The sequence below is a fragment of the Colletotrichum abscissum genome (genome assembly GCF_030869225.1).
Source record: "Colletotrichum abscissum strain IMI 504890 chromosome Unknown Scaffold_20.1, whole genome shotgun sequence".
Classification (NCBI taxonomy): domain Eukaryota; kingdom Fungi; phylum Ascomycota; class Sordariomycetes; order Glomerellales; family Glomerellaceae; genus Colletotrichum; species Colletotrichum abscissum.
The window spans coordinates 179287-206481 of NW_026850099.1; the positions used below are offsets into that span (position 1 = coordinate 179287).

General features: G+C 53.7%; 11 protein-coding genes across 11 annotated transcripts; 4 read left to right on the forward strand and 7 right to left on the reverse strand.

Moving 5' to 3' along the window:
* Nucleotides 1-263: 263 nt before the first annotated feature.
* CABS01_08665 (uncharacterized protein) lies at nucleotides 264-1263 on the forward strand (the record flags this gene model as incomplete). The annotated part of the gene is made up of 3 exons (XM_060542023.1): nucleotides 264-427; nucleotides 491-712; nucleotides 768-1263. The coding sequence occupies 3 exons, from the start codon at nucleotides 264-266 to the stop codon at nucleotides 1261-1263; spliced, it is 882 nt and encodes a 293-aa protein (XP_060400913.1).
* A 2397-nt stretch (nucleotides 1264-3660) lies between these two features.
* Nucleotides 3661-4937, forward strand: CABS01_08666 (uncharacterized protein; the record flags this gene model as incomplete). Its single annotated transcript, XM_060542024.1, has 3 exons — nucleotides 3661-3754; nucleotides 3868-4020; nucleotides 4162-4937. The coding sequence occupies 3 exons, from the start codon at nucleotides 3661-3663 to the stop codon at nucleotides 4935-4937; spliced, it is 1023 nt and encodes a 340-aa protein (XP_060400914.1).
* Nucleotides 4938-5630: 693 nt separating this feature from the next.
* CABS01_08667 (methylenetetrahydrofolate reductase) lies at nucleotides 5631-7673 on the reverse strand (the record flags this gene model as incomplete). Its single annotated transcript, XM_060542025.1, has 1 exon — nucleotides 5631-7673. The coding sequence occupies one exon, from the start codon at nucleotides 7671-7673 to the stop codon at nucleotides 5631-5633; it is 2043 nt and encodes a 680-aa protein (XP_060400915.1).
* A 1047-nt stretch (nucleotides 7674-8720) lies between these two features.
* CABS01_08668 (leucyl-tRNA synthetase) lies at nucleotides 8721-11660 on the forward strand (the record flags this gene model as incomplete). Its single annotated transcript, XM_060542026.1, has 2 exons — nucleotides 8721-9251; nucleotides 9303-11660. 2 exons carry the CDS (start codon nucleotides 8721-8723, stop codon nucleotides 11658-11660), a joined length of 2889 nt encoding a protein of 962 aa, XP_060400916.1.
* A 411-nt stretch (nucleotides 11661-12071) lies between these two features.
* On the reverse strand, nucleotides 12072-13163 carry CABS01_08669 (CobW/HypB/UreG; the record flags this gene model as incomplete). Its single annotated transcript, XM_060542027.1, has 1 exon — nucleotides 12072-13163. One exon carries the CDS (start codon nucleotides 13161-13163, stop codon nucleotides 12072-12074), a length of 1092 nt encoding a protein of 363 aa, XP_060400917.1.
* Nucleotides 13164-14212: 1049 nt separating this feature from the next.
* Nucleotides 14213-14755, forward strand: CABS01_08670 (uncharacterized protein; the record flags this gene model as incomplete). Its single annotated transcript, XM_060542028.1, has 2 exons — nucleotides 14213-14363; nucleotides 14577-14755. 2 exons carry the CDS (start codon nucleotides 14213-14215, stop codon nucleotides 14753-14755), a joined length of 330 nt encoding a protein of 109 aa, XP_060400918.1.
* Nucleotides 14756-15544: 789 nt separating this feature from the next.
* On the reverse strand, nucleotides 15545-16639 carry CABS01_08671 (uncharacterized protein; the record flags this gene model as incomplete). Its single annotated transcript, XM_060542029.1, has 2 exons — nucleotides 15545-16559; nucleotides 16635-16639. The coding sequence occupies 2 exons, from the start codon at nucleotides 16637-16639 to the stop codon at nucleotides 15545-15547; spliced, it is 1020 nt and encodes a 339-aa protein (XP_060400919.1).
* A 92-nt stretch (nucleotides 16640-16731) lies between these two features.
* Nucleotides 16732-17385, reverse strand: CABS01_08672 (uncharacterized protein; the record flags this gene model as incomplete). Its single annotated transcript, XM_060542030.1, has 2 exons — nucleotides 16732-16934; nucleotides 17019-17385. 2 exons carry the CDS (start codon nucleotides 17383-17385, stop codon nucleotides 16732-16734), a joined length of 570 nt encoding a protein of 189 aa, XP_060400920.1.
* Nucleotides 17386-19117: 1732 nt separating this feature from the next.
* Nucleotides 19118-20367, reverse strand: CABS01_08673 (uncharacterized protein; the record flags this gene model as incomplete). Its single annotated transcript, XM_060542031.1, has 2 exons — nucleotides 19118-20159; nucleotides 20243-20367. The coding sequence occupies 2 exons, from the start codon at nucleotides 20365-20367 to the stop codon at nucleotides 19118-19120; spliced, it is 1167 nt and encodes a 388-aa protein (XP_060400921.1).
* Nucleotides 20368-21988: 1621 nt separating this feature from the next.
* Nucleotides 21989-22994, reverse strand: CABS01_08674 (uncharacterized protein; the record flags this gene model as incomplete). Its single annotated transcript, XM_060542032.1, has 2 exons — nucleotides 21989-22788; nucleotides 22847-22994. 2 exons carry the CDS (start codon nucleotides 22992-22994, stop codon nucleotides 21989-21991), a joined length of 948 nt encoding a protein of 315 aa, XP_060400922.1.
* Nucleotides 22995-25048: 2054 nt separating this feature from the next.
* CABS01_08675 (uncharacterized protein) lies at nucleotides 25049-25452 on the reverse strand (the record flags this gene model as incomplete). Its single annotated transcript, XM_060542033.1, has 2 exons — nucleotides 25049-25188; nucleotides 25374-25452. The coding sequence occupies 2 exons, from the start codon at nucleotides 25450-25452 to the stop codon at nucleotides 25049-25051; spliced, it is 219 nt and encodes a 72-aa protein (XP_060400923.1).
* Between the last annotated feature and the right edge of the window lie 1743 nt (nucleotides 25453-27195).

The window sequence follows — 27195 nt, forward strand, 5'->3', positions numbered from 1 at the left end:
TTTAAAGTACTCGAGTTTCTACGGTACCCATCTTCTATTCTCCAATTTCTTAGATCGGTCTCGACAACTCTGCGATTGCCCGCCCGCCGCGCTCCGCTTCGTCACTTCTTTTCCTTTTGACGCGTCCGTCGATTCTTGGGACGACTTGGTCCGGTTCCCCTTTCCCGCCAACCTCATCCAACTTGTCTTGTGCTCCTGACTTTGCTCCATTTCGCTCCAACATCTTGCGCGCCGCAGCATTCGCATCCTCAACCGCCGCAATCATGCGCTGGTTAACGTCCTTTGCGGGCTATCTAGCCCCCATCTTCCTCATCATGTCGCCAGTTCTCTCCTATAGCGACCAAGCCCTGTCGATGCACAAGAACAAGTCCAGCGCAGGCTTCTCTCTCGACATCCCGCTGATTATGCTGGTAGCCTCTCTGTTGAAGTACGTGGAGCGCATCTGCCCCGTCTCTTCCCAAGTAAGCTGACACAATTCGCATTCACGCAGGATCTTCTACTGGCCCGGCGCGCGATTCGATACTGCCTTGCTCATTCAGGCCCTCCTCATGATTGTTATGCAAGTTATCTTGCTCAAGATTGCTCTGGACCACCGCTTGCCGCCATCGGCCAAAGGAGGTGAGGCCGCGACGCCGTTCGCCAACGTCAACGACGGTCCCGTGTTCGGCGCACAAAGGCCCTACCACTTCTGGCAGTGGAGGTCACCCAAGCCGTGAGTCCCTCGCCTTGCGCAGCGCATCCTGTGCTACGACTGACAGCTGCCATAGGTACTGGCAATTCCTCCTCTATCTCTTCATCGGCTTGACTGTCTGCGAACTGCTCCTCGCGCCCGTGCGACCCGTATACCAAACCTACTCGATGCTCATCGGCTACATTGGTCTCTCGGTCGAGGCGACGCTGCCCCTGCCCCAGATCTTCTCCAACTCGCGGTCCAAGTCTTGCAAGGGCTTCCGCTTCTCCGTGCTGGCGAGCTGGCTGATTGGTGACGCTATGAAGATGTTCTGGTTCTTCACGTCGACGACGGAGATCCCCTGGGCTTTTAAGCTGTGCGGCATGTTCCAGGCTGGATGCGACTCGTTCCTCGGTGTCCAGTATCTCATGTACGGAGATGGCGAGAAGGGTGAGATCAAGGAGCACCCCATGTCCCAGTATCCTCAGTACCCTAACGGGGTCTACAAGCCTCCTTTGCCCGAGCACGTCAGTGGCAGGTCCAGTCCGGCCGGCCGAAGAACCTCTAGCCCCTTTGGCAAGGAATTACGATGAATAGCAGCCATCTCGGTTGCCTGCTCTTCCAATGTAAGATGGTTATTTGGGTTCACGATCTACCGATATGTACGGAGACGTCCCGCATAGCAGAGGTGTAAATTCTGCGAAATGTTGTAAAAAGATATGGGAGACATAGCTTAGACAGGGATTAGAAAAGGAGTTTCAGGGGCCAACAACCTAGGGCCAATGGTAATTGCCGTGGGACTGCAGGGGTCTGATGAGCGAACGAGAGCTCAATCTTCTCTAGATGGTGGCCAACGTCGTTATCTAGCGTTAGTGAGTACTTTACCGGCTGGTTTCCAAGACGGCGTTTGGCATCACGAATGGCGTAGGAAATGTTGTCCTGGGTGACGCACATTCATCTGGATACCCAAATCTTTAAATACATGCTTCATAATTTTATTTGCATTCATTTTGGCTTGCTGAACAAGTAGTAAACCTGGCGACCAAGTCGTTTCTTAACTGGGTCTCACCAAACATCGCCAACACCCAGGAGTTGCAAAGGCTCCCAACCACCCACTTTTCGAGTTGGCCACCCAACTGACGACTGCCGTACCACAGCATTATCGTCAAATCCAATCTGAAGACGATTGACAACTCGAAGAGCTGAAGTCCAACATTGATTCTTCTAAACAACCAAACAAAGAAACGCTCACTTCTAATCTTATTTTCATTTTCTCGCCCTTTCAATTTCAATATACCACGCCATATCGCCAGTTCTTTTGTCTGCCTTATATTCTATCCCACTGTTTACTCCTTCACCCGGCCAACCAGCAGCGAATTTCCTAAATCGTCGAAGCAGTTCTCCGGACACCAAGATCGACGATAGAGCAATCCACAACTCGATATATCGGTTTCAAAAAGGAACTTGGGGCTTTGTCGGATGGTCTATCAACTTGCATTCTAAGCTAGTCTAAGGAGCTCCGTCGCCGCGCATCAGCAGCATTCATCCCAGTTCGGTTTCTGGTCCAGTACTTGGGTGTTCCTTGTACTGCGCGAAGAGCAGTCAGACTTGAGATCTGATAGAGGACATTCTACGTCAAGATCTGGCTGCTTCGCGGCTTATTATCCGGGTGGACAAAGAACTCGGCTGGTCTGCGCCAGGCTGGAGAGTTGGACGGACCTTTACTCAAGGTAAGCAAGTGCAGTGTATTCCCTACTCTCCAGAAATTGCCAAGAGACGAGTGCTCTAGAATAGATGTCGTACTCCCGTTTTGGATTCTTACCAGTCCATTTGATGGACTTTTGCTTCATTGAAAGTTGCGAGAAGTAGTATGATGGCCTCGCTTTGGATTCTGCTTCATGCCGGCGCTGGTCTTGAAGCCTGCTTTCCCGGTTTCCGTCTTAGACACCCGTCAGTCATGGAAGGAGAACAGAGGACTTGGGACAGCTTCACCAAGAAGTGCTTCGCTTCTCGTATGACGCTATTGTCGTTCCCTACACAGAAGCATCATCTTCTTCTCCCTCTATCCCACGCATTGCTGTTGCCTACAGCAGCACTATTTACCAACCTCCTTCATGCATTCCTTCCTGTGAGCTGCATTTGGTCTCGCAGGACTTACACTCAGACAAGATCCATCTCTTTCACCTTCCCTGACTTTCAGTCTCACATATTTTCAATACGCTTTGGCTGACTGGCTGACCTGTTTAGCCCGAATCCCGCCTTGACTACCTTACTCGGTAGACACGAAACTGCGGAACCTCCTTCCTCGTGTAAGTCAATACGCTTGAGCCGCTCTTTCCCCATTGGGTTCGTCACCGTCTTCCCGCACTTCAGAGCAGCACATCCTTTCATGAGCGCAACCTCACTCTTCTTCCCTTGCCTCACTTTAACTCATCTATTCACACACTCTCCTCTTCACCTCACACTCGGTGCCAAGAGCTGACATCTACACACACTTCAGAGGCATACGGCAAGCTGCCTATCACAGTTTTCGAGAGACTAGATCAAATAGCCGTCGTGCTCAGTAAGTTTACCGATTCATCACTTGAGATTCCTCTCTGTTTCCAATCTTTGGAGCAAGTGCAGAGAAATTGTCGCCTGCCGCAATTGCCTGTTCACCTTTTCTTACCACTCCACCTTCCTTCTTTCCATCTGAGCTCCTCCTCCTTCCCACACTCACCCACCTCCGCACTACCTACCTCGCTTTATCCCTCCACACGTACCGGGCTTCTACCTTCTACACCACAACACAACACTCTCAACATCCACCCAGACCTAATCCTTCCATCTTAGGTCACTCACAAACAGAAAGCCCGCCATCACCAACAGGTACATATTCACTAGGTCGTCACTGAACACCTTTTCCACTACGCTGTATTCCTTTCTCTTCTCTCTGTGACCCTTCCGTCGACCAAATACTAATCCGCCGATTCTATAGATCATAGATGAAGATGGCTCCTGCCAACTTCAAGACCTACGAGTCTCAGGCTCGACTGCTTCGCGCCATCGTGGCCGCTCACTCCGATGTCAAATGGAACTACAAGGGTAAGAAATACGCCTGTTTCCTCTCTTGCCGTTCAGCCCAATCTTCTTTTTCGTCTGTATCAAGTTTTCTTCTGCATTTCTCCATGGTCGACGTCATTTCTGACGTACGGCAGACATCCAGAAGTTCTACGGTTCGGATATGACCAAGGACGCTCTCAACCATCGGTTCAGAGCCCTTAAAAACCAAGGATATGTGCTTCGGGAAGCTGATGAGCAGGGTGTGGATTGCAAGGCCATCCCCGTGGATCTTCCCAAGGAGAAGAAGGGTAACCGCCGCCTCTGCTTCTACGTTGATTTCCTCGCTTTCATCCATCAGTTTCCTGGCCGAACTTTCCTTCTATACATTGCTCGACTTCGCTGTCTCTTTACTACGATTCGACAGGAAGTATACTGACATGAGAAAACAGAGATTGCCAAGTTCTTCGGCGAATCCACGGCCGACGGCATCCAGTTCCAGTTCCGTGGCATTAAGAAGGACGCTGAGTCCCTTAAGCAGACTGCCAACAGTGGTGGTAACCCCGCGTCTGTCCTGACTTTCACCGGCGGTACTAGCAGCAACGTCTCGACTCCTCGGAAGCCCCGAACCCCGTCTGGTGCTAAAGTTCGCGCCTCGGGTGGTGGTCGTTCTACCACGGCCAAGAAGACCATGCCCATCAAGACTGATCCCATGTCTGACGATGATGGGGAGGGTAGTGATGCCGTCGACTATAACGCGCTCGAGGACACTCCCTCCAAGACTCGCGTCCACAATGTCCTCGACGGCCGTGTGACTAAGAACAGACCCACTCCTCGTCGCAGCGCAACGCCGAGCCGCGCCGCTACTATCGCTGCGGCTGCAACTATTGCACAAGCTGCTGCCGTCGATCTCACCACCTCCGATAGTGAGGTAGACACCCCCAACAATGCTTCGGGCTACGAGCTTCCTCCCATCGCCGAGGCCAAGCCTGCTGCTGTTCAGCATCCGTCCTTTGAGGAGGCTGTTACTCAGCATCAGACCATCATTCAGCCCGACGCCATGGCTAGCTTCACCGGAAATGACAGCTTCGCGCAGTCGATGGATGCAGCTATCTTCAATCCCGTCAACAACATGAATGATGAGCTCAACTTCAGTTTCGCCGAGAGCATGGTGAACTCCAACGGCGGCTACGACTCTTCCTTCATGGGCACCGACGGAGAAATCTGAGCTGGCTTTACATTGGCGAAGCGAAGGAAGACCTGGGATACGAAGGATTCCGGGGTCCGCTTTCTTATGCCGCTGTTCTGACATTTTTTTTCCGAGTTGTGGCATCGATAACTCCTCTTACGGACTGGGATTTTGGCGTTGGGCTTGGACTATTTCCTTCATCCTGGATGGATATCGGCCACTGGTAGCATGTACAAAACAAAACGAAGGATACCGAAGTGGGATTTCCCCTATGCGTCTATAGATAGATGGACCTTTTCTCACCGAGCTCACCGAGCTATATGCGTGGAAGAGATTCTCAATGAGATACCAAGGCACTAGGCCGACTTGATTTGCACATCTCGGCATCGTGTTTTTTCCGTGACTACACACTTTTCAGTGATGATTGCCATAAGTCCATGGCACATTTTTATCTCAGTACCGGTATCCCAAAGATTGGGTTCCGACCATTACCTCATGATGTCTATTGCGGTCATCTCTAGATACCTAGCATGATCGACGGGATTTCACAATGCATCAAGTCGGATATTGAAGGCAAGAATTGACGGGTATCTCCTCTTTCACTCATGGCTAGGGGTAATCGCAACTAAATAGAAGGACCAAGCCCTTGTGCACTTTACTATTTTTTCCCTTTGCCTCTTTCATTTTCTCCGTTGTTTTTTTTGTTAATATCCTAAATACGTTAAAACCTCCTCAGTTCTCCTTCTCACCCGACAACAACTTCCACAGCGCATCCCTCTCGACGTAGTCGTGGTGTATAATGTTGACGAGCCAGTACTCGGAGCCTATCCGCTCCAGAAGCGCCTCGCTCTCGCTGCCCTTGCCGTAGACCTTGGCCCACTCGCCCCAGATCTTGAAGGCCTCCTCGGCCCAGGCGCGGAAGCTGACCTCCTCGATGATGGTCGGGGTGATGATCTCCTTGCCGGGGAAGACGCCCCACGTGACGGCGTTTGTGCTCGCCTCCGTGCCCTCGAGGACGAGGCCGCCGCTCGCGTCCGAAGAGACAAAGTCGCCGGCGCCGTTGGCGGCGTAGAAGCAAATTGTGTTGTCCCTCACCTCGTTGAGGCGGGCGACGAGGCCGGCCCAGTCCGAGGAAGGGATGAAGAGCTCGACAAAGGCCTTTTGGAAGACGAAGCCGTGCTGAGGGCCCCAGCCGAAGGTCGGGTCGCGGGAGGGGATGCCGTTGACGGCGGGCTGCGAGGCGACGGTCCACCAGCCGCGGGTGTTGAGCTCGAGGAGCTCCTGCTGGATGATGTTGGATTCGGGGAGGAGCTCTTCCTCGGACCAGGGGATGGCGGCGAGCTGGCCCTTGATGTGGCGGATGAAGAGGTTGTTGATGTCTTGGACCGTCTTGGGGGTGCCCCAGAGGCGCATGGCCTGCGTCACGGACATGTGCAGGCTGACGCCGTAGCCGTCGATCTCACCGTAGGCGGGGGAGCGGGCGTCACCCCAGCGGCCGTTGGGAAAGTCGTCCCACGTCGCCTCGCGGCCTACTGCGCCGACGCCCTCGGAGATAGCGAGGGTGTTTGCGCGGGTGTTGACGGGCTCCGAGACCATGAGGCCGGCGGTCGTGGTCTCGTACGCGGGATTTGAAGCTGAACCGGAGACGATGATGCGGTTGTGCGGGTCTGAGCCCATTGAAGATGGCCGTCGTCCGTTGGAGAGAGTGCGGGTGGCCGGGTGAGGTATCGGGGAGAGGCCGTTGAGCTGGACTGCGGGGACGGCAACGGGGACGGGAATGCCCGGGCCATCGTCGATAATAGCTTCTTCGTCCTCGATCTTAGGGTCAGGGATGAGGCCCGTCCGTTCGAGGATGAAGGACACGGCCTTTTCGAGGTTGAGGGTGTAGAAGTGGAAGCCCTTGGGGCCGGGCGTCCTGCTCTTCACCTCCTTGACCTGCTCGACGAGCTCGCTGAGGATGTCGACACCGACCTGCTTGACCTTCTCGTCGTCACCCTTGGCCGCGTCCAGTCGGGCCATGAGGTTGTCGGGAATCTTGGCGTGGCTGAGCTTGGTCGTCCGCTTGATCATTTGGTAGCTCTGGATAGGCATCAAGCCGGGGAGGAGGATGATGTCCTTGAAGGCGCCGCTGGGGTGTTCTTTCAAGATTTTTTCAAAGTTTTCGTACGCCTTGATATCGAAGAAGAGCTGGGTCATGATGAAATCCGCACCGGCCTGGACCTTGTCAACCAGGTACGGGAGGTCGTGCTCGAAGCTCTGTCCCTGAGGATGACTCTCATCTGCGTGTCCCTCTGGATAGGCTGCGACTCCTATGCAGAAGTAGTCGCCGTAGTTCTTGCGAATGTACTTGACCAGGTCGACGGCCCAGACGAAATCCTCGGCGTCATCGGTCTCAGAGTCCTCGGTGTCGCGGTACTCGTTCTTCCGCGGCGGGTCGCCTCGCAGGGCGAGGATATTGCGGATACCTAGGGCCTTTGCGTCCTCCAGGGCCTTGTCGATGAGCTTGCGGCTCATGTTTGTGCATGTCAGATGAAGACAGGTGGTGAGGCCCAGCTCTCTCTGACATATCTCGGCCAGTTCCAGAGACTTCGTCGAGGTAGATCCGCCGGCTCCCCAGGTGACGTTGACGAAGAGAGGCCTCAAAGCTCTTTCCATTCTATCTAGACGGTCGCGCAGGTTAGAGAGACCCATGGCCGTCTTCGGCGGGAAGAACTCCAAGGAGAAGTAGTTGGCGTCTGCCGGCAGAGCGGCGATCTTATCCGTGATCTTCTCCATCTTGAGGGCGACGAGTTGAAGCTCGTTATCTTAAAAAGAATGCTTGAGATGGTATTTTAGGGATTCAACGTGTTTTCCTCCTTGATTGTGCGTTGAGTAGAAAGATTACTCGGCGTTTAAGACCGTTTGAGATTCCTTTGTCGATATCAGACCGCCACGGAGGGGCAGGGCGGGGGACGAGTCTTGAAATTTGATACCGCCAGGTAACGTGGGGAGCTTGGGGATGAGGAATGAGGGAACGAGCAAAGGGGCTACAGAAGACTCAATCGAACAGAGCTCCTTGTCTCAGCCGACGAAATGTGACGTGATTGGCTTGCTTGCGCTGTCGTCATTCCCCTAGAACGAACAAGTTAGATGTGCACCCGCGAAGATATTCAAAGACGCGGGACATTGAAAATGATTTTGGCGGGGCAATTTCTTTTTTGGAGATAGCAGCCCGCACTGTATCACCGACTTCGGATGAGGCGACCAAGGTGCGGCTAGGCGCGGTATACACAGTGTTAGCAGCCACGTAAACGGTTTTTAGTTATTCCGCCGCCCCCTTCTTTCTGCCGTCTGTTGCCCTTGGAGAAAATCGATCTCTGTTGACAACCTCAATGCACCATCTTAATAGTTTCGAAAAGGTGCCCTTGACATATTGTCCAATTCTACCTTGCCCATAGTAAGAATTGCAATGCATCACAAAATCCAAACACAGATTCCCCAATCACGACAGAGCCCCGTGCCATGGTGTTGGTCGTAACACCTTCCTTCACAGATGATATGTCCCAGGGGTGTGCGGAACAAATGACGTTCCCCTGCAGGGCCACCTGCCAGTCTGCCACTAAAATCTCGCAGGGTAGGGGCGGAGATGCAGGGGTCCATAAAGCTCTCCGTTTTTGATGGAGCTGCACGGCAGCTGCAAACGCGACCACTGCTTTCTTCGCTTCAACCCGCGATAGCGTGACGCCGTTGCATGACTCTAAATTTGATGCATTTTCCCTCCTCCACCAACGACCACTACCGACCTACCTTTATCTGCCCAACGATCATGACAACATCGTACCAATGCAATTGATACACGCGAAACATGTTGGCCGCCTCTGGTCCAGTCGGTCCATCGCGACCTTGGCGAAGAATACACGACCGTCCCCAGCACTAGTAGCTACTCGACAGCCTCCGTCTTTCGCAAGCCCGTACTTAGCCCAAGCGACGCAACGACGGAGCTATGCTGATATCAAGCTCGACTTTACCGCTCTCGACAAGAAATGGCGCCAGAAATGGGACGCTTCGAAAGCTTCTGCGGCAAACGATGACTCAAGCAAGCCGGACCAATTCGTCCTTCCAATGTTCCCATACCCCTCCGGTACCTTGCACCTTGGCCACCTGCGCGTATATACAATTGCCGACGTTCTCGCTCGCTATCACACCATGAAAGGGTCTCGCGTGATGCTGCCGATGGGATGGGACGCATTTGGTCTTCCGGCTGAAAATGCTGCCATCGATCGTGGAATCGCACCTGCAACTTGGACCAAGACTAACATTGCCAAGATGAAGGAACAATTGGAGGTTATGAATGGCAGCTGGGACTGGGAGAGGGTTTGTTTCCTAGCTCTCCATCTCTTCTTTGGCTGACATGATGTCTCTCAGGAACTGACTACCTGCGACCCGGACTTCTACAAACACACCCAAAAGATCTTCTTAATGATGCTCGAACGTGGCCTCGCCTACCAAACCGAAGCAGAGGTTAACTATGATCCTGTAGATATGACAGTCCTCGCCAACGAGCAAGTTGACGCAAATGGATGTTCTTGGAGATCCGGTGCCAAGGTTGAGAAGCGCCAGCTGAAGCAGTGGTTCTTCCGCATCTCCGAGTTCAGAGAAGCATTGCTGAAGGATCTGGACACGCTCGCCAAGAATGAGGCTTGGCCCGAGAGGGTCTTGGCCATGCAGAAAAACTGGCTCGGAAAATCGACTGGCGCCGTCATCAAGTTCCCAGTCATGGCCATGGGCCACGATGTCCACGCAGCTATCGAAGTCTTCACGACGCGACCGGATACCTTGTTTGGAGTTCAGTATCTTGCCCTCGCCTCTACCCACCCGATCGTGACATCATTAGCAAAGGCAGACCCTGAGCTTCAAGCTTACTTAGATACTCTACCCGCATTGCCTAAAGACTCCAAGGTCGGTTATATGCTGCCCCACGTAAGGGCTGTCAACCCGCTGGCATATCACGAGCAGACTCCCGATGACACCAAGAAATCCATCCCGGTGTATGTTGCGCCGTATGTTCTCGGCGACTACGGCGAAGGCGCTGTGATGGGTGTTCCTGGTCATGATCTGCGGGATAATGCTTTCTGGAAGGAGCATCACTATGATGAGCCCGTGAGGTTTGTGCTGGCGGCTTCGGAAGACGAGTCAACTTCCGCGATTGCGAACGAACCGTTTGTGGAGCATGGTGTCATGACAGCAAACAGCGGTCCTTTTAAGGGTAAATCCTCCACCGAGGCTGGCCGGATGCTCATAGGCATACTGGAGGCAGCAGACTTGGCCAAGCCTGTCGAGAAATGGAGATTGAGAGACTGGTTGATCAGCCGTCAACGATACTGGGGAACGCCTATCCCTGTCATCCATTGCGGCTCCTGTGGCCCAGTACCTGTTCCAGATGATCAGCTGCCGGTCACATTGCCTGACGTCAGTCAGCACTGGACGGATGGAAAGGTTGGCAACCCGTTGGAGAGAGCCGAAGATTGGGTAAACACTAGCTGCCCTAAGTGTGGCGGTCATGCAAAGCGTGATACAGATACCATGGATACCTTCGTCGACTCGAGTTGGTATTACGCGCGTTTCGCGGATCCTCACAACACATCACAGCCTCTCTCCCTTGAGGCAGCAGAATCACTGCCGGTGGACCTTTACATAGGCGGCATTGAGCATGCCATCTTGCATCTCCTATATGCCAGGTTTATCTACAAGTTCTTGGCCACGACAGAACTGTTCCCTGCTTCTGGTGAAGCTGACACAGTCCACGAACCATTCAAGAGACTTATCACGCAGGGCATGGTGCACGGCAAGACGTACACCGACCCCACGTCAGGGAAGTTCCTAAAGCCAGATGAGGTTGACTTGGAGGACCCTGCCAACCCTAAAGTTGTAGCAACGGGGGCGACGGCAAATGTGTCGTTTGAGAAAATGTCCAAGTCCAAGTACAACGGAGTGGACCCGACCGAGTTCATATCCAAGTACGGCGCCGATGCGACCCGAGCTCACGTTCTCTTCCAAGCGCCTGTGGGCGACATCCTAGACTGGGACGAGGACAAAATCGCCGGAGTCACGCGTTGGCTGCATAGGCTTCATGACCATGCAGCCAAACTTCAGGAGTTATCAGCCGAAGAAAAGCCCATCGTGGCTTACTTCGAAGAGCGCTCAAACAGCTTGTCTTCTCTCGGCGACAAGGAACTGGCTGTCTGGGATGCTGACGCTGCCATTTGGAGAGCGGTTCAAGGAACAATTAGTTCCATTACCCAGTCCTACGAGACTGTTTATCCGATGAACACCATTATTTCGGACCTTATGAGTCTGACCAATACCCTTCAGGAGAACACTGGAGCGAGCCCACTTGTCCAGAGGGAAGCGATGTCCGCTCTCCTTCGGATGATGGCTCCAGTTGCACCAGCATTTTCCGAGGAGTGCTGGAGTCTCTTGCATCCCGAATCCGGTTCCATCTTTGAGGAAACCACATTCCCTGCGCAAGACAACACGTTGTCCCTGTTGAAGCCGCGTAAGCAGCCAGTGGCTATTCAGATCAACGGAAAGCTGCGCGGTGTTGTAGAAGTTCCCAACCCTCCATCTGGTCTGGAGGGTGAGGCATTACGCGACTGGATGGTCGCGGAGGTTCTCAAGTCTGATGAGGGCAAGGCCAAGTTTACTGGAGGTCAATTCGATGTCACTTCCCCGAGAAGAGTCATCTTGGCTCGTGGCGGCAAGACAATCAACTTTGTAGTCTAGAGGTGTAAAAATATGTGAGATACCCGGTGGTTTGTACAACATAGAAGCCGAAACTAAAAAAGAAATCAACATCACTCGTCAAAACAACGACATTAATTCACTGAACTTGTCTGCAATGCTCGGTGTTGAGGCCGTCTTGGGTATACGTCAACGTTCGCATTGAGACATCCGCACTGATAGTTCAAGGAACGGGCTGGCAACTCAGAGGCCTACTTAGAACCTTGAGACTTTGCGACTTTCATAGCACAATCAAGTGCGGTGGTTGATCTAAATTCTACGCTCTCAACTAACTCCTGCTTTCTGCTCGTTGCGCATTGCAATGCCTCAAAGTACCACTTTGAAACTCCCCACATGCGCCTTTTATGTCGTGTAAGTATGTATCTCTATCATCTTTTCGTCTACTCATTTTTTTCATGCGATCTTTGTAACAATCAACTCGCCCTCGCCGCCCTCAACTTCTAGAAATGATCCAGTCTCGAGCTTCTTCTTCCACTTGCCACTCTCATACCGTCCCAGAATCATCGTCATTCGCAGCAAGGCCCCTTCACTGGAAGCATGCTCGGCGCCGCCTTCTGCGATGGGCGTGAAAGTCCACCGACCAAAGGCCCAGTTGAGAATGTACCGAGATTTTGGGTGCGGCGGCGTGGGAATTTGAGAGTCCTCGTCCGAGTCCCTCACCGTCGACGACGCGGTCAGGACGGCCTTTATGCGATATACTTCGTCCTTTGGCGCGGCGCGCAAGAGCTTCTGCAGGCTGTCTACGTTGACAGCGGCGTTCTTGGGGCCTTTGAGTTCGATTGAGAGTACCTCAACCTCTGTCTGATGGTCGTGCGCGTGGTCCTCTCCCTTGTGATCGTGATCGTGCGTGTGCTCTTCCTTGAGGCCCTGCGCGAGACCGCCATCCACGCCAAACACAAGGTCAGCGCCGACCCAGCCCTTCTTGCTCTTGACCCAGGGGATATCCACCTCGAGGTCACCCACCCGGTCGAGGACCTCGTCGAAGCGGTCCTCGGAGCACAGCTCCCACTTGTTGAAGACGATCAAGTCGGTGTACTTTGCCTGGATGCGCGCCGTGTAGCTCGTGTCCTCGTAGCCCTTCCAGTTCTCCGTGTCAATGACGCTGATGACGCCGTCGAGGGTGTAGTTGCCCGTCTCGCGCGCGAGGCGGTTGACCTCGAGGGCCAGCGTCGCGGGAAAAGCCGAGCCGCTCGTCTCGATGACGATGCGGTCCGGGCGGACGGTGGCGTGCAGCTCGGCGAGGGCGACGCTGAGCTGGCCGACGAGGTTGCAGCAGATGCAGCCGTTGAGGAGTTCCTGGACGCCCGAGATGGCGCTGGAGGAGGCCAGCTGGGAGTCGACGGCCAGGTCGCCGAATTCGTTCTTGAGGAGGGCGAGCTTGTAGGACGGGTTCGCGGCCTTGAGCTGGGGGAGGAGATTGAGGATGAGCGTCGTCTTGCCGGAGCCGAGGAAACCGGTGATGATTGTAATTGGAATGGGGGCCATGATTGGCAAAAGAAGAAAAACTCGCAAAGTGCGCGCACGCGGGTGTCGGTAAATTCTACAAAAATCGAAGAACTGTGCACAGAACAGCTGGGAGAATTACAGCTGATAGGCTTTTGGTATTTGATGTCTGTATTGCCTACATCAGATCACCGCTCAGGTTTTTTTTTGGGTTGAGGAAAATGGCGCCGCCGCTCGGGAGCGGGTTGTCGCGTGGTGGTGGGATGGAGGGGTCGCAGAGCGCCCGGATAGTCCGATAAGAAGCCTGTGTCCGATAGGAGCCGATAAGGAGTGTTTTCGACTGGGTATTTTAAGGTTATCTTAGCGGGCAGCCAAGGGAACTACAATGCCGAGCTAGGCGGTTTGACGTCATTGGCCCCAGTTTGCGGGTGGCTCACACCATCTTTCCTGCATCACATCGACAGCACCCAAGCAAACCATGGCAAGCACGGCAGGCACCAGATCAGCCGTCCTCCCCGAAAAATCGACTTGAATCGCACCAATTCTCCAACGAAAACCTGGAGGAAAAGGTCCTGTCCCCCGCCCAGACTTATGCGATCATAGCCTGGAGCTGGGACGCGCGGTCACCGTCTGTCCCCTCCCTCAGCCAAGTCCTTGCTTTGCTGCATTCAGGTCCAGCCCAGTCTATCCCAGCGGCCCCATACCTACACCTCAGCCCGCGCAAAACCGTATGCCACGTTTGGATCCTGGCCGACCTTACCGTATTACTTGAAGTACCTAACCCCCTTCCCCAGCTCCCCCAGCCCTGTCGGGCTATTTTCTCCTTCCATCTCACATTCTAGTCTATCAATGCCTGTTGCTCCGCCACACTCGAGAAACTCAATTTGACTTCACAAGCAACTCAGTACCCTTATTCAATACTATCGCCCTACTGTCACTATCGTCTCTCTCCTCCGCGGCCCATCTGATATCGCACATCGATCCACCGTCTCAGCCCTACCACGTTGACGACCACACCATCATCGCATCCGAATCCCCTTCCCGCCTATCACCCGACACCAATCAACTAAGTCTCAGCACAGCCACCCATCATGTCCGCCGAACCCAACAGCAAGTTCGCGCCTGAGCCTCAGATCACGCACAAAGGCCGCGAGTTGAGCTTCAAGCAGAAGCTGGATCAAGCGGCCCACGACGCCCGTAAATCCGAAGAAGAGCCCAAGCAGAACCCTATTGTCGAAAAAGGTTGGTAAAGCGTCACGCCCGTCCCGCCTTTGCAATCATGTCAAAACACATCACAGCAGTTCCAATAACCTCTACAATTTCCAAGCATAACCCTCACCATCCAGCCCAGCCCAGCTCCGTCCTAGCCACTTCAGTCCCCCCCCTTAGTGTTTCCTCCATCCAATTTGTCGAGAATACGTGTAGCTCATCATGGACCAATTTCCACAAAAAAAGTGACACAGTACATTCCAGCCGCCGCCAAGATCCTCGGTAACCCGCAGGAGGAAAAGGAGGAAAAGATTTCGCGTCCAGGAATTCCAGGACCACCCGAACGGCCGTACGACGACGTCCAGGTGGAGGAATTCATCCGCCAGCAGCACCGTAGCAAGGGAGAAGACGGCATTCTTCAATGAGAAAACAAAGCGCGACCAAAAACAACGCCTGTGGCAGAGACCCAAAGCAAAAGGAAAGCACCACTAAAGAAAGCCTGGATACACACAAGCCTTTTGATTGAAATTGGGCGGCGTTTTTCTTTGGTATCTCAATCATTCTCGGGGGGGTTTTTTTTTTTTGGTTTTTTTTTAACGGAAGCCTTCACGACGAAATGAAAGCTGGCTTGAAATTGGCACTCGCCTTCCCTTGTCCTACCACACTTTTACCCCTCGCAACGTCATCCCATAGCGTGATTCTGTCAACGGGCTTGGCGGTGATCAAAGCGCGGGGAATCCAACTACCTAGCATTCAACTTCACCACATCAAGCGAGAGAGAGAAAAGGGGATCATAGCAAAACAACCAAAAGGAAAAACCTGTATTCGTACTTCAATCTAAAAAAACACAACAAGTAACGTTATTGATTCAAAATAATATCGCAACACCTTAGGGCCCTTTGTCCACCTATGTCAACTCCGCTGTGGGCAGCAGTAGCCCACAAATGCCGCCAATTAGTAAAAACAAAATGACAACTTTCTTTCATGTATGAGAGAAATCGTGGAAAACTCCCGGGAATCATAGCCAAAAAGGGATTTACACAGGAACAAGGATCAAAATACCCGTATTTCTATTTTGAACCCCTTTCTCCGTGAAACCCCCTTCTTTTTCCTTTTTCTCTTCTCTTTTAGTCTTTGGGGACGCGAGCACGCGGCGTTTGTAAATGGGGAGATGCCATGGATGAGAATCAGAAGACTAGAGAGTAGTGGTCGTCTTAAGCAAAGATGGTAAGGCCGGCAGCCATTGCGATACCGCAAAGGAGGCCGAGGCTCTGCTTGAGAGACGGTGCCGAGGCGACCTGGACTGTGGACGGCTTGGAGCCGGAAGCACCACCCGTGGCGGTTGAGCCAGAGGCACCGCCACCAGAGCCGCCAGCGCCAGACGCACCGGGAGCACCACCAGCACCTCCAGCACCACCGGAAGAGCCGCCGGTCCCGGGAGCACCAGAGGCGCCAGGGGCACCAGGAGCACCAGACTGAGCGGGAGTTCCACCGGGAGTACCACCGGCACCGGGAGCGCCAGACGCACCGGGGGCACCGCCGGCACCAGGAGCTCCGGAAGCGCCAGGAGCACCGGACTGACCGGGCTGGGCAGGAGAGCCGCCACCAGGGGCAGCGTTGTTGTAAGAGCCGTAGCTGCCGTAGACACCGTAGCTTCCGGCGCCCTGGCTGCCAGACGGAGCAGCGCCGTTGGCGCCACCGCCGTTACCTCCAGCACCGCCGCCAGGGGTGGAGCCACCGTTGTTGGAGCCACCGTTGTTGGAGCCACCGCCGTTCTGGCCGCCTCCGTTGTTGTTGTTGTTGTTGGCTCCGCCTCCGTTGCCGGTACCCTGGCCGTTCCCGTTGCTGTAGGAGCCGTAGGAGCCGTACACGCCGTAGGGGGCGGCAGTGATGACGGGGTTGGCGTTCATGGTGACACCGTTGCCGTTGATAACGACGTTGGCGGTAGGCGTCGGGATGGGGCAGATGATGGGGATGGTCTTTTGGGCGCAGGGCTCGCAGTAGACGGTGGTGGGGGCGAAGCAAGGGGGGATGTCCTTGGTCACGTACTCCCACGGCTGGCCAGTGCAGACTTCGGTCACTGTGTAAGTGGCCATCCACGACGTGGAAGGGTTGGCGGCGAGAGCCGTTGTCGTGTACACGGTGGTGTAGACATTGGTGGTTGCGGTGGCGGTGACCGTGACTGCCGGGTCGCAGGTGAAGAAGGCCGAGGTGGTGAGGGCTCCGGAACTGAAGGTTGTATCAGCAAGTCTGTTTTATACGAGAGGCGATGGTGCTGTATCGAGAAGGGGATACTGTTCTCACCTCATCTTGACTGTTGTTTAGTACTAGCTTGGGGGAAGAGTTGATTAGGTGTATATGGTTTGAGGATTTGAAATTAGTTGTATGGGCGAGCGAGGGATTAGATTGAGCTGTACGGAACGAGCGACAGACAGGTTATCCTGGAATTACGGAACGAATGTGAGGGGACAGAGTCCAACGAATGACCGGGTGAAGCGAGAGTTCTTCTGGGGGGAAGACCGGGGGACGGGGGGGAGGAGAGAGAGAACTGGGGAACGAAAGAGCTTATCCGAGAGTTTCCTTCATCACGGCCGGCCTCTTCGTCTTATAGGGAGAGATCAGCGACAGTCAGGAGCACGGCAAAAGAACGAGCCAAGAACCAAGAAGGGGATTAGCTGGAACACTCACTGGCCTGACGGGCCCCTAGGTACGTTGTCCCTCCTCGACTGGCTGTACGGAGTATGAAAGCAAGCATCTTGGTGGGAATGCCGGGACATTGCGGTACATTCCTCAGTGCCCGGGTCCGGACGACGATGGTCCCCTTGGTAGGAGCCGTTGACATCAGACATGTCCTTTCCATCCTGCGCGAGAGGCAAAGCATGCGGTAATATCCACCTTTGAGGGCCGGAGTGGATGCTAGAGGTGGTGCGGCTGATCCGAGAAGTCGGATTGAGGATAACCATCTTCCAATTCCTTGGTGTTGCTTGATTGCTAGAGGTGGGGATACTATCACCCGCTTGGCAACGACGACAGACGAAAAGAGGCAAGGGCACATATTGTGTTTGCCGGGATCAGAGACTCAGACGGGTGCCGGGGCGTTGACGCGCAGCAGCATTGCTCGGAGAGCATGGCCAAGAATGCAGCCAGGGGCTAAGACATGTGGCATGGTTACACCTCAACGGAAGGAAAAGAGTGGATGAGGGGGAGAGAGAGAGCGCGAGAAAGAGGGCCTATGGGAACGCTTTCAACCGTCTGTCGACTTGTCTTCAGAAACCAAGACACGTGCAAATTCGGGACTAACAGTCTAGAACCCAAACCGCTGTTTTCTCGTGCCTGGGTCTTTCTCCCTTGTACCTGAGGCTCTCACGGCTGTGTCTCGTCCTTTCGGGATTTCGATCGACCCTCACGGCAACAGCACTGGGAATGGAAGGAACCAGGAGGGACGGAGGCTCCCTTACGGCAGGAACTCCTACAATAGCGGATCCACCTTTCTTCTCTTCATGGTTCGCTGAGGAGTATCTTAGGTAAGGTACGAAGTGCAGGCCATGCTGACTGCACCTTCCTTTCCTCCAAAATGACGAGAGGTGTCATTGGCATGCTCTCTGCCTTCCACCACTTTCATACAAAGTTTGAATCCAGTTACGGCACGTAGGGAATGGCAATCATGGCATCAATCCAGTCTAGCCCATCAGCATGGCGTCAACTTAGGTAGACAGGGGATGAGGCTCAGGGCATTCTTGCATCACTTGTCGGCGCCGTTCCTGGCTACCCAACGTAGGAGCAAAGGTCAGAGAGTCGGCACTTTCCTCCAAACCGTCATATCTCTACCATTCGCAAACGGAAATCAAGTCCACGGCTAGGAGTCAGTGAGCGGCTATCCGGGTTCCTGGCACCACAGGTCTCACTATTTCAAAGATAGCGTCGGGTTTTCTTTCGACGATCGTGGCGAGCACCAAGCGCGGACAAGAATTTACGACCCATGCCAGTTTTGAGAATATGGCATGTCCCCCATCAACAGCATCCCTCACCCACCGCCCGTGAAATGGGCCTGGGGAGAGACTTCCTATAATCCAGGGAATTTTAATCTGCAGAGCGATCCAACTCCGAAGAGAGGAAAAGGCAACGCGACACCGTGAGAAAAGACTGGGTGTAGGTCGTGGCAGCTCTGGGTTACTTTTTGATCTAAGGAAAAGAAAAAGAAGAAGAAAGAGAGAAAGAATTTTCGCAGCGAGCCGCCCTTTTGAAGCTGCTGGAATTCGGCGCTAGGCCGTTCTGGGGACCCGACCCATCGGTCTTACCGTGCAAGACACATCTCTCTCACTGCTCGTCGGCACTGTACGACACTGCAGAGATTTCTGCCAAATCCACAGTGTCCACTTGGATTGTGTGGGTCGCGCCCTTCAACCTAACCTTCACCGTTCCGGTGTTACCATCACCACGTTGATCACGCATGCTCAGGAATAAGATTATCATTCAATCCCGTCTAGTCTAACCAGTCGAGGAATACCATCATACCAGAGAAATCAGGAAACTCCATTGCCACGCGGAATGACACCGAAAACATCAAAAGCCAAGATTGTTGGACTCCGCGGGCTCGACTCGCTCAAGTAGCCTGCCAGCCCTACATTACGAAGTGCTTTCCCCCCTTCCATGATCACAAGCGCCTGAACACCAAAGTATGCATCTACCATTAGCCGGTTCTCATGCCTCTCTCTCTCTCTCTCTCTCTCTCTCTCTCTCTCTCTCTCTCTCTCTCTCTCTCTCTCTCTCTCTCTCTCTCTCTCTCTCTACCAGTTCTTGGTGACCGTCATGGTTCTTGATCCCGCTGCGTAATCCTTGGCGTAGTCAGTGCCGATATACCGGCCCTTGAACGCCCAGATGATGATGCTGGGCAACCTCCACGTTCCCATCTGGCCGGTAGCCCTGCTCCGTCCAAGCGTGATGCCGGCCACGACCTTGGGGTCGACGACGTACGGCGCCGGCCTGGGCGCGCCCGTGAAGTGAGCCTGGATACTCTTCACCACGTGCTGCACCTGCAGGTCCGCCAGCCGCCCGTACCCGCCCTCGAGGTTGCCGACGTCGCCCACCACAAAGATGTTGTCGTGGCCGACCGCGCGCAGGCTCTTGTCCTGCTTGACGTACCCGGGCGGGTCGAGCATGTTGGACGGCAAGAAAGCGGTGTTGGGGATGGCGCCGACGGTCGGCAGGTACGCGTCCGTCTGGAGCGTCGTCTTCTTGCCGCTCTTGTCCGTGAGCTCGAGCGTCTTTTGGCCGTTGGCCTCGGTCTTCACGCTCGTGACCTTGGTGTTGTGGATCGTCTTGATATTGAGCTTCTGCAGCTCATTGAGCGCCGCCTTGCGCACGCTGTCGGTGAAGGGAGGGCCGAGGGGCAGCTCGTCATTGTAAATAAAGTAGACGTCCTTGCTGCGCTTCTGCGAGTACTCGAAGCCGATCTCGCCCACCGTCTCGGTGCCCGTAACGCCGCCGCCGGCGACGACGATGCTCTTTGCGTCGGAGAGCTGCCGGCGGATGTCGCCGAGCGCCTTCTTGGTCTCCTCCGTCGTGCCGACCTCCTTCCACGGCATGCTCTCCTTCGCGCGGGTGCCGGTCGCGATGACGACGGCGTCGTAGGCGATGGACCTGCGGCTGCCGTCGTTGACCACTACGTCGACGGTGTTCTTGTCGTCGTTGAGCTGCTCGGCCTTACCGATGATGACCTCGTAGCTTTCCTTGGGATACTTTGCAAATGACGGCTCAATGGGATGGAAGAGCACGTCGTCGCCAAATTGGCCAGGCACAACGCCGCGGACGGAAGCCAGGTTCCAGTAGCTGTGAAGCTTGGGTGTAAGTGGATGACGTCTTGCATAGTGCGTGTGTATGTGCGTGCTACGCCACCAAGTATGGGAACTTACTGCTCAGAGTTAGGCGTCACCAATATGACCTTCAGGTCCTTTACCAGCGGCACTGTATGCTTCAAGGCATGGTGTGCAATGGGCAGGCCGGCAAGGCCAGCACCAAGAACGACGAGGGTAGGCATTATCGCGTGGCTGTTGAGACTTGCGGTATGTTGGTGTGCGAGGCAAGATGGGGGGATGTTGCGTTACGAAGCTTCTATAGCTTCGGGAGCTTGGTAAGGTAGCTTGCAAACAGCGGTAGGTCGTATTAAGGGTTTCTGACCCCCCTTGCAGTTATGCTAGGATGTAGCTCTGCCGGGTTTCTGATTCGTTTCGAAACGTTGGGAAGATGTATGAGTTGAGGTGGATAGGCAAACTAAACCCTCTAGTATCGAGGAGCAGAGCGTGGCGACGAGAAATGCTTTATACAAGATCGAACGGGGCAGGACTTTGGTATGCATCAACTCGTGGTTAAAGTTGTGGACGATGGGGAAGTCGGGCTTCACAATTGCGCCTAGGTTTTTTTTGCGTTCAATGGGGCGCCAAGGTGTAGTACGCGGTGTAACTCGGAGACATTTCTGCTCCGTTTCGCTGTAGGGCACCCGAGCCATCGACAGGGCCTCCCGGAAGTCTCAAGTCGTCAACCCCGGACGGATACCCAAGACGGAAGGAACCACACCTCAGATAGAGATCTAGACGGGTACGTCAGGTGCTAGATTGATCATTGTGGGCTGTGACAAGACGCATCGTACGGATTAGCCGCTCGGGGCGGATACAGTTATTAGTCAGGTAGGCGACTACAATCTATTACCTGTAGACTAGGCGCGCGAGAAAAACAGGTGTAAGTGACTCATGCAATGCTTTGAAAGGGGGAAAAACATCCGCTTGCGCCGTTTGCAAGGGAACAACTGCAAGAAACGGGCCTAGATCAAGAAAGACATTGAAAACTGAGTAGCACACTTGCAAGGGAAAGCTGTGTTTGAGAGTGTGAGTGAGCGCGCGGTGCGGAGCGGACTTTTTTGCAGACACTGAGACATCGAAGGGCAGGCGCTGGCATGACTAAGGATCCATATGATGGCAGGTCGTGACGACCCTCTCGGGAAGGAAGGGCGTGACGAGATCACATGATTGTACATGTGACACGGGGATGATCAGTACCCCGGGCCCGTGCGGAGGAAGGCCACCCAGCCAGGATTTCGGGGACTGGACCCAAATCCCTCCGGACCGGCCAGGTCCTTATCCCGAGCTGGCTACGTTCTTGTCCCGACCCGGCCACGCTGTCCCTCCGAACTCGATCTTGACAGTCCCGAGGGGCTGAGTCGTGGCACTCAGTTGGCTCTCACCACTGTTGCTGTCAGCAATATCGACCCATCAATTGCGCTGTCATGATGGTTTATCGGTAGGAGATGCAAGTTTGCCAAGTTTGCGCCAAAACCGTTGGCCTGTTTTGGCTCCACGATCCACAGGTAGGGATGTGGTGCTAGCGAGCGAACCATTACCAGGATGTTTGTACGGAGGACTGGTATCATAGACATCACTAAGACGAGCTAATCACAACTACAAAGTGAACGAAACGCAATGTGGCCGCGTCTTAGCTATTGTATTGGCATGCTGCTCTACCCTATATACGACTAGCATCCCTCCACATTCAGCTTATAGCGGCAGCCAGGAAACGAAAGGAAAACATCTTCTGGCCTCTTCAGCAAGTGTAACAAAAACTCCCCAACCTGGATCACTTTCTGTGCCCGTAACGACCCGTAAAGGTTACATGAAGACGAACAGGGAACCGATGAGGCAGAGACCCATGGTCATGAGGCCGAGACCAGGAGCGAGGCTGAGACCACTGGCGCGGGCAGGGTTCGACGGCTGAGCACCACCAATAGGGGGGGCGCTAGCACCCGGCATACCGGGCATGGGCATCGTCATACCGGGAGCCATGCTCATGCCGGGCATGTTGGGCATACCGGGCATTCCACCGCCACCGGGGGTAGTCGGAGTTCCGGCAGGAGGCGCAGGGGCGGGCATCGGCATCGGGTTAGGCTGCATGGTACCGCCTCCGCCACCGGTGCTGTTACCGCGGCTACCTCCACCACCAGTTCCTTGACCAGCACCAACGGGTCCGGCGTTCGTAACGCGGAAGAAGTTACCGGCGACAACCTTGTCTGAGAGACCAGCCGCCATGAGGCCGTTCATGACGTTGAAGTCACGACGGCTCTGAGCCGCGCCGGAGAGGGCCATCAGGCCTTGCTGCGTAATCATCGTGTGGTCGACCGCAACAAAGGTGTATCTATGGCTGAGAGGCTCTCTCGCGGGCGGGTTGGGGCCAATGTACGGCGCCAGAGCGGCTGCGTTCATCTTGTTTTGCATGAGGAACACCTTCTTGGGCCCGGCGGTCGTGTTGAGCGTCGTTGGGGTATCGGCAGACATTAGACCGGTCTGCATCCAGTGGAGGAGAGTTCCGGTCTTGGGAGGTTGGTTGGTCGGGACGTCGATATCCACCATTATCACTGCATACTGGCCCTTGAGCTGCTGCTCGGTCGCAATTGTGGGTTGCGTCTGACTAGCTATTGGGTTCTTGTTAGGTTGACCTCGCTCTTTGGTCTCGACCGTGTGAAAACTTACAATCTCTAGGCAGGTTCACGCCATCCAGTGCCGAGATGCCTCCGTAAGAAACAATTAGGGGAGTGTTTGATTGGGGCATAAAGCCCATGGGCGTAGCGGCCGACGTCAACGTCGCCGCCGCCAGGACGGCAATAGCCTTGGACAACATTATTAAGAAATATCTTGAAGGAGCGGACAGTAAGTCGCTACTGTGTTTAGAATCGAAAGAAAGAAAGGAATGAATAAGAACAACACGGCCAAGCGGAAAGACCTGGCTCAACCACAACGTCGTTTAACAGGAAAGAAAAAGAGTTCAGGCCACGCTCATCTTGCCTTTGAGCGACCTGCCCAGACATTATCTAGGGCGCCTACTCTTTTCGCCTCAAGTAAACCTTGGGGGTCATCCGTGGGTGCGGAAACATTGTCGATCCAGGGTGAAACGCAGTCTTAGCACTATTGTTACAAGACGCAATTGCCTGCTGCATGAAGCATTGGCCCGCGACCACACTTCCTGGGCCTCGGGAGATGCGCGTCGATGGACGGGGAGAGCCTGTACCTGGATTATGCAGGGTTGTCCTTATTTGAACTTAACAGGAACAAGCTGCGACTGCATGTTGCGACATCGCGCCCAGCCGAGGGATCGTGAGTTCTCCGCCCTCTGTCCGCCTTGGGTGTTTGCTTGAAATAACGATACACCATGCCGAGATCTCAAGCATTATCCCGCTATTGCCTTCTGTGCTCTATATCCTCCCAAGCGACCCCGGGAAAGGCCCTTTGAACCTGTCCAATATTGCATTGGCAGAGTCTGTGGAGATAAAGGTTGGCGATCATTTTCGCTGGCTGGAGTAGTCAGCTAAGAGATGGGATGCTTATGCGACGCCGGCATAGTTTCTGGGCTTAACCCGAGGTCTGTGTGTTGGGGATGCGCCCTTACTGTCTTCTCCTAGAGACTGGTCATTGCGGTCAAAGCCAATCACGTTGTGTTGAGATGGGCTCCGGCTCTCTTCCGTGCTGATAGTTGAGTGTAAGCCAATGACAAAAGTCCCCGTGACTTGCGAGATCAAAAACAATGAAGAATGATCTTTTCTGCTACGGCGCTCCCAAGAAATGGGGAAACGGATGCAGCCGGCCTGGCTTCAAGGAATCCATGTTGACCTGGTGGCTGGCACAACCCCGCCACTGCGAGTACTGAGTTGCAGGAGACCATGAAACATCGGCCTTTTGTTTCCGATGCTCGGCATCCGGAGTCTACCAGTGTCTTCGCCAATGGCCGTCCGGAACGTATAAACCCCAAAATGGACGCCATCTGAACTTCACCACGAGGCCACAGGCTGCAGAGGAGATATTGACGGTGAATATGTGCGCAAAGCCCAAATTACTGCTCGTCGGTGATCCAGCGGGTGATCCGGCTTATTGCGCAACAGACTTGGTTCAAGGAGGGAATTTAGAGGTGAAAGTGAATCCTAAATGACTGGAACTGACCCAAATCCGGATAGGAATGAGGCTCAAGCTTGTCTCACCTCCCAATGACCTTTTCAGCAACAAAATCGGCGTCAATGAGTCGTCAAGGCAAGGTTTGCCCGCCTAATGCGCCTCAGAGCCAAGCCTATGTTGCATTCATATAATCAGCACCAGAGTACTGTGTGAACGCCAAGGTTCCGCGTGGGATGCCGACATCGTCAAGTTGCTTTTAGTGGTGATAGGAATGGTGCCTGGCCGTGGTCTATTGGCTTCAGCTGATCGACTGCGCAACACCAGCAATGGGAGTTTGCAGGAATGATCGCCCACCGTCGTCCTCTCATGAACACCCTTCTGCCACCTTGGATGAGCACAATGTGATTTGTCGCCGCAAGAGTGTTTGTCTGCTCCAAGAGATCGACAATGCGCACAACTCAATGGGGTCTCCCAGTCCGAACACTAATGCATTCGTACACTTTGGCTTTCTGCAAGCGAACTCACCGTCCAACTGGTTGGAGGACATGATAGCCATGGCTGAACCACGATGACCCTCCGATTCCCTCAATTGGGAGCAGGGTCTGGGATGACTGATATACAGACCAAACCTAGACCTATTCGATGGTCTGCGGCGACTCAGAACACTCCGGCAGCGGGGTTGGTGGAGGATCGGCAAAAGATCGACCTGGGCTGTCGATTGTTGTAAGGCGAGACAAGGGTCCTTTAGGTAAGATCAGACGGGAGTTATCGTGACACACGTTGATGGATTCAACGGTCGTCATCCTCCTTCCCGTCTGCGTATTTGTTGGACAAGTCGTATTGTAATTCGTCGCTACTACGCAGGTCTTTGCTCAGGAACGCAAGCGTCTGAACAATATTTCTCGGGCGGTCGATTCCGTGCCTACTCCCTTGGAAGTCCAGTTAGCATCCCAAGATCACAATCTCATGTAGACAAATTTCTCAAATACCGTGTCAGATCTGATGTGTGGTGGTTTCATCTGAATCATGTGCCCACCATCGTTGTACGAGAGAGGAGGAAATCAACCGTGTGTCACTCGGAGGGGTTGATGTGAGCACAGCAACAAAGGCACACCTGCTTCGCTTTCGCGGTTGGAATTGAGTGAGGAGCTTAGGAACCTTGCTGTAAGTAGGCAGTGGGCGTATTGGTACATACATTAGAAGGGCAGCCTTTCGGCCGGGACGAAGTGGGTGATATCGTATGCTGCACTGCATCATCAGGATGTGACAGGATGGAGAAGTTTGCCGAGCCCACTGATTCACCTGAAGTGGAAGTAGGTGGGTGGAAGGGCCATTTTAATGGCTTGTACAACCTTCCACGTTGCGCTTTTCTGACGATATGCCACCATGACGAGTTGGGAGAGAAGGACGCGCCGTTTTTATGAGCCATGGGCATTCTCATCTGGTAGGTGTAGTCTGGTGTCTCTCTCATTTTTCTATCCTGGTTACGGCAAGGACGATTGCCCGCGTGTCCTCTTGACCGACACGTGCAAGATAGATTACCCTACATAGGTGGTTTTGGTCCTTAACGTCACTTCGACCACTGCAATGTGCATTGAATTGGAGACTATCACCAGGATGTGAAAAAGTTATTCGGCAAATCATCATACCATCAAAGGAAAGTTCAATATGATGCACCTGGGCAGGGACTATTTTGTAGTGGGTTGAGAATGATGGTATCACGTAAAATAAGCTAATAGTTATCCCGTTTGCTGCCGAAGGCTTATACCACCTGCTGGGCTTTTCGGATTCGAGAAGATTCAGGGATATATCTGGTACTCTACCATTTGGGTGGCTTGCGTTGGTATGCTTCAAGGAAGGAGCAAGTAGATCTGGTTATCTCTCAAAAATGACTTCAATAGAGCCCTTTATTGGTCCACGGTCGAATGGTCCCTCACTGATCCGAGTACCGACCGGTCTTCATAGGGGTAGTGCCGATTTCCGAGGTCAGAGTAAGAATTGCATACTCGAATGCTCCAAAAATTGCCTTCCCTTTTGAGACTTGTGTTTCGGTAATCACAAACTCGGCCACGCTAGAGTCGTACGTTTACTTACTTGAGATACAAAGACAACCCTCCTTGTGACTTGTTCCTCATATTGAAGAGATGTGCTACGCGATGGCAGGCTATGATAAAAAGAAGACTTTTCATCAGCTCCGGGGGCAACCACCACCAAATAAACCATACAACTAAGCAAAACCACTCTCGTGATGTGCTCACTTGGCCCAGACCTTGAGTGAAATCCCCCTCAACAAGGATACGACCGTCAGGGGATGATGATAGTGGCGATTTAAATATGACGATCAGCCAGCTTTCCCGCCACGCTCGCGTGCTTTTTAAAGAACGGATAGGCAAACACACCACAATTGCTTTGTCGAAATGCCGTCAAGGTTGACAATCTGATGTGAGTCGAAATCCACTGGCAAGAGCGCCATAGGTCTCCTCTCACGAAGGATTACACTCTAGATGGCCCAAGAGACTGCTCCAAGAAATCTTAAGGTGAGATTACGAGAGTTAAACCATGACGAAGAATCGCCAGTCACGACGCACTCCCGCGCTGGGCGACACCCACTTTCATGACCAACTATAATTGGATCTGGGGGCCAGAATGACGGCACAGGCGTTGTTTAGTAGGACCATGAGGTCCTCTAGGTTGCACTTACAACAACGCCTGATTCACTGACCGGTACGGCGTGGTACACCTCCGATAGGATTCTAAAAGTCTGGGGCAGTGAATATGGAGCACTCCTCCATCGCAACCTTTTCTTCCACGCTGAAATCCGCCTACGTTGTGGCCCGAATCGGCGTGATAGTGACGTACTATGGATCATAATAAGGAGAGAGACTGAAAACCAACAAGTCCCCAATGCTGATATGATATAGCAGACAGACGGGTCA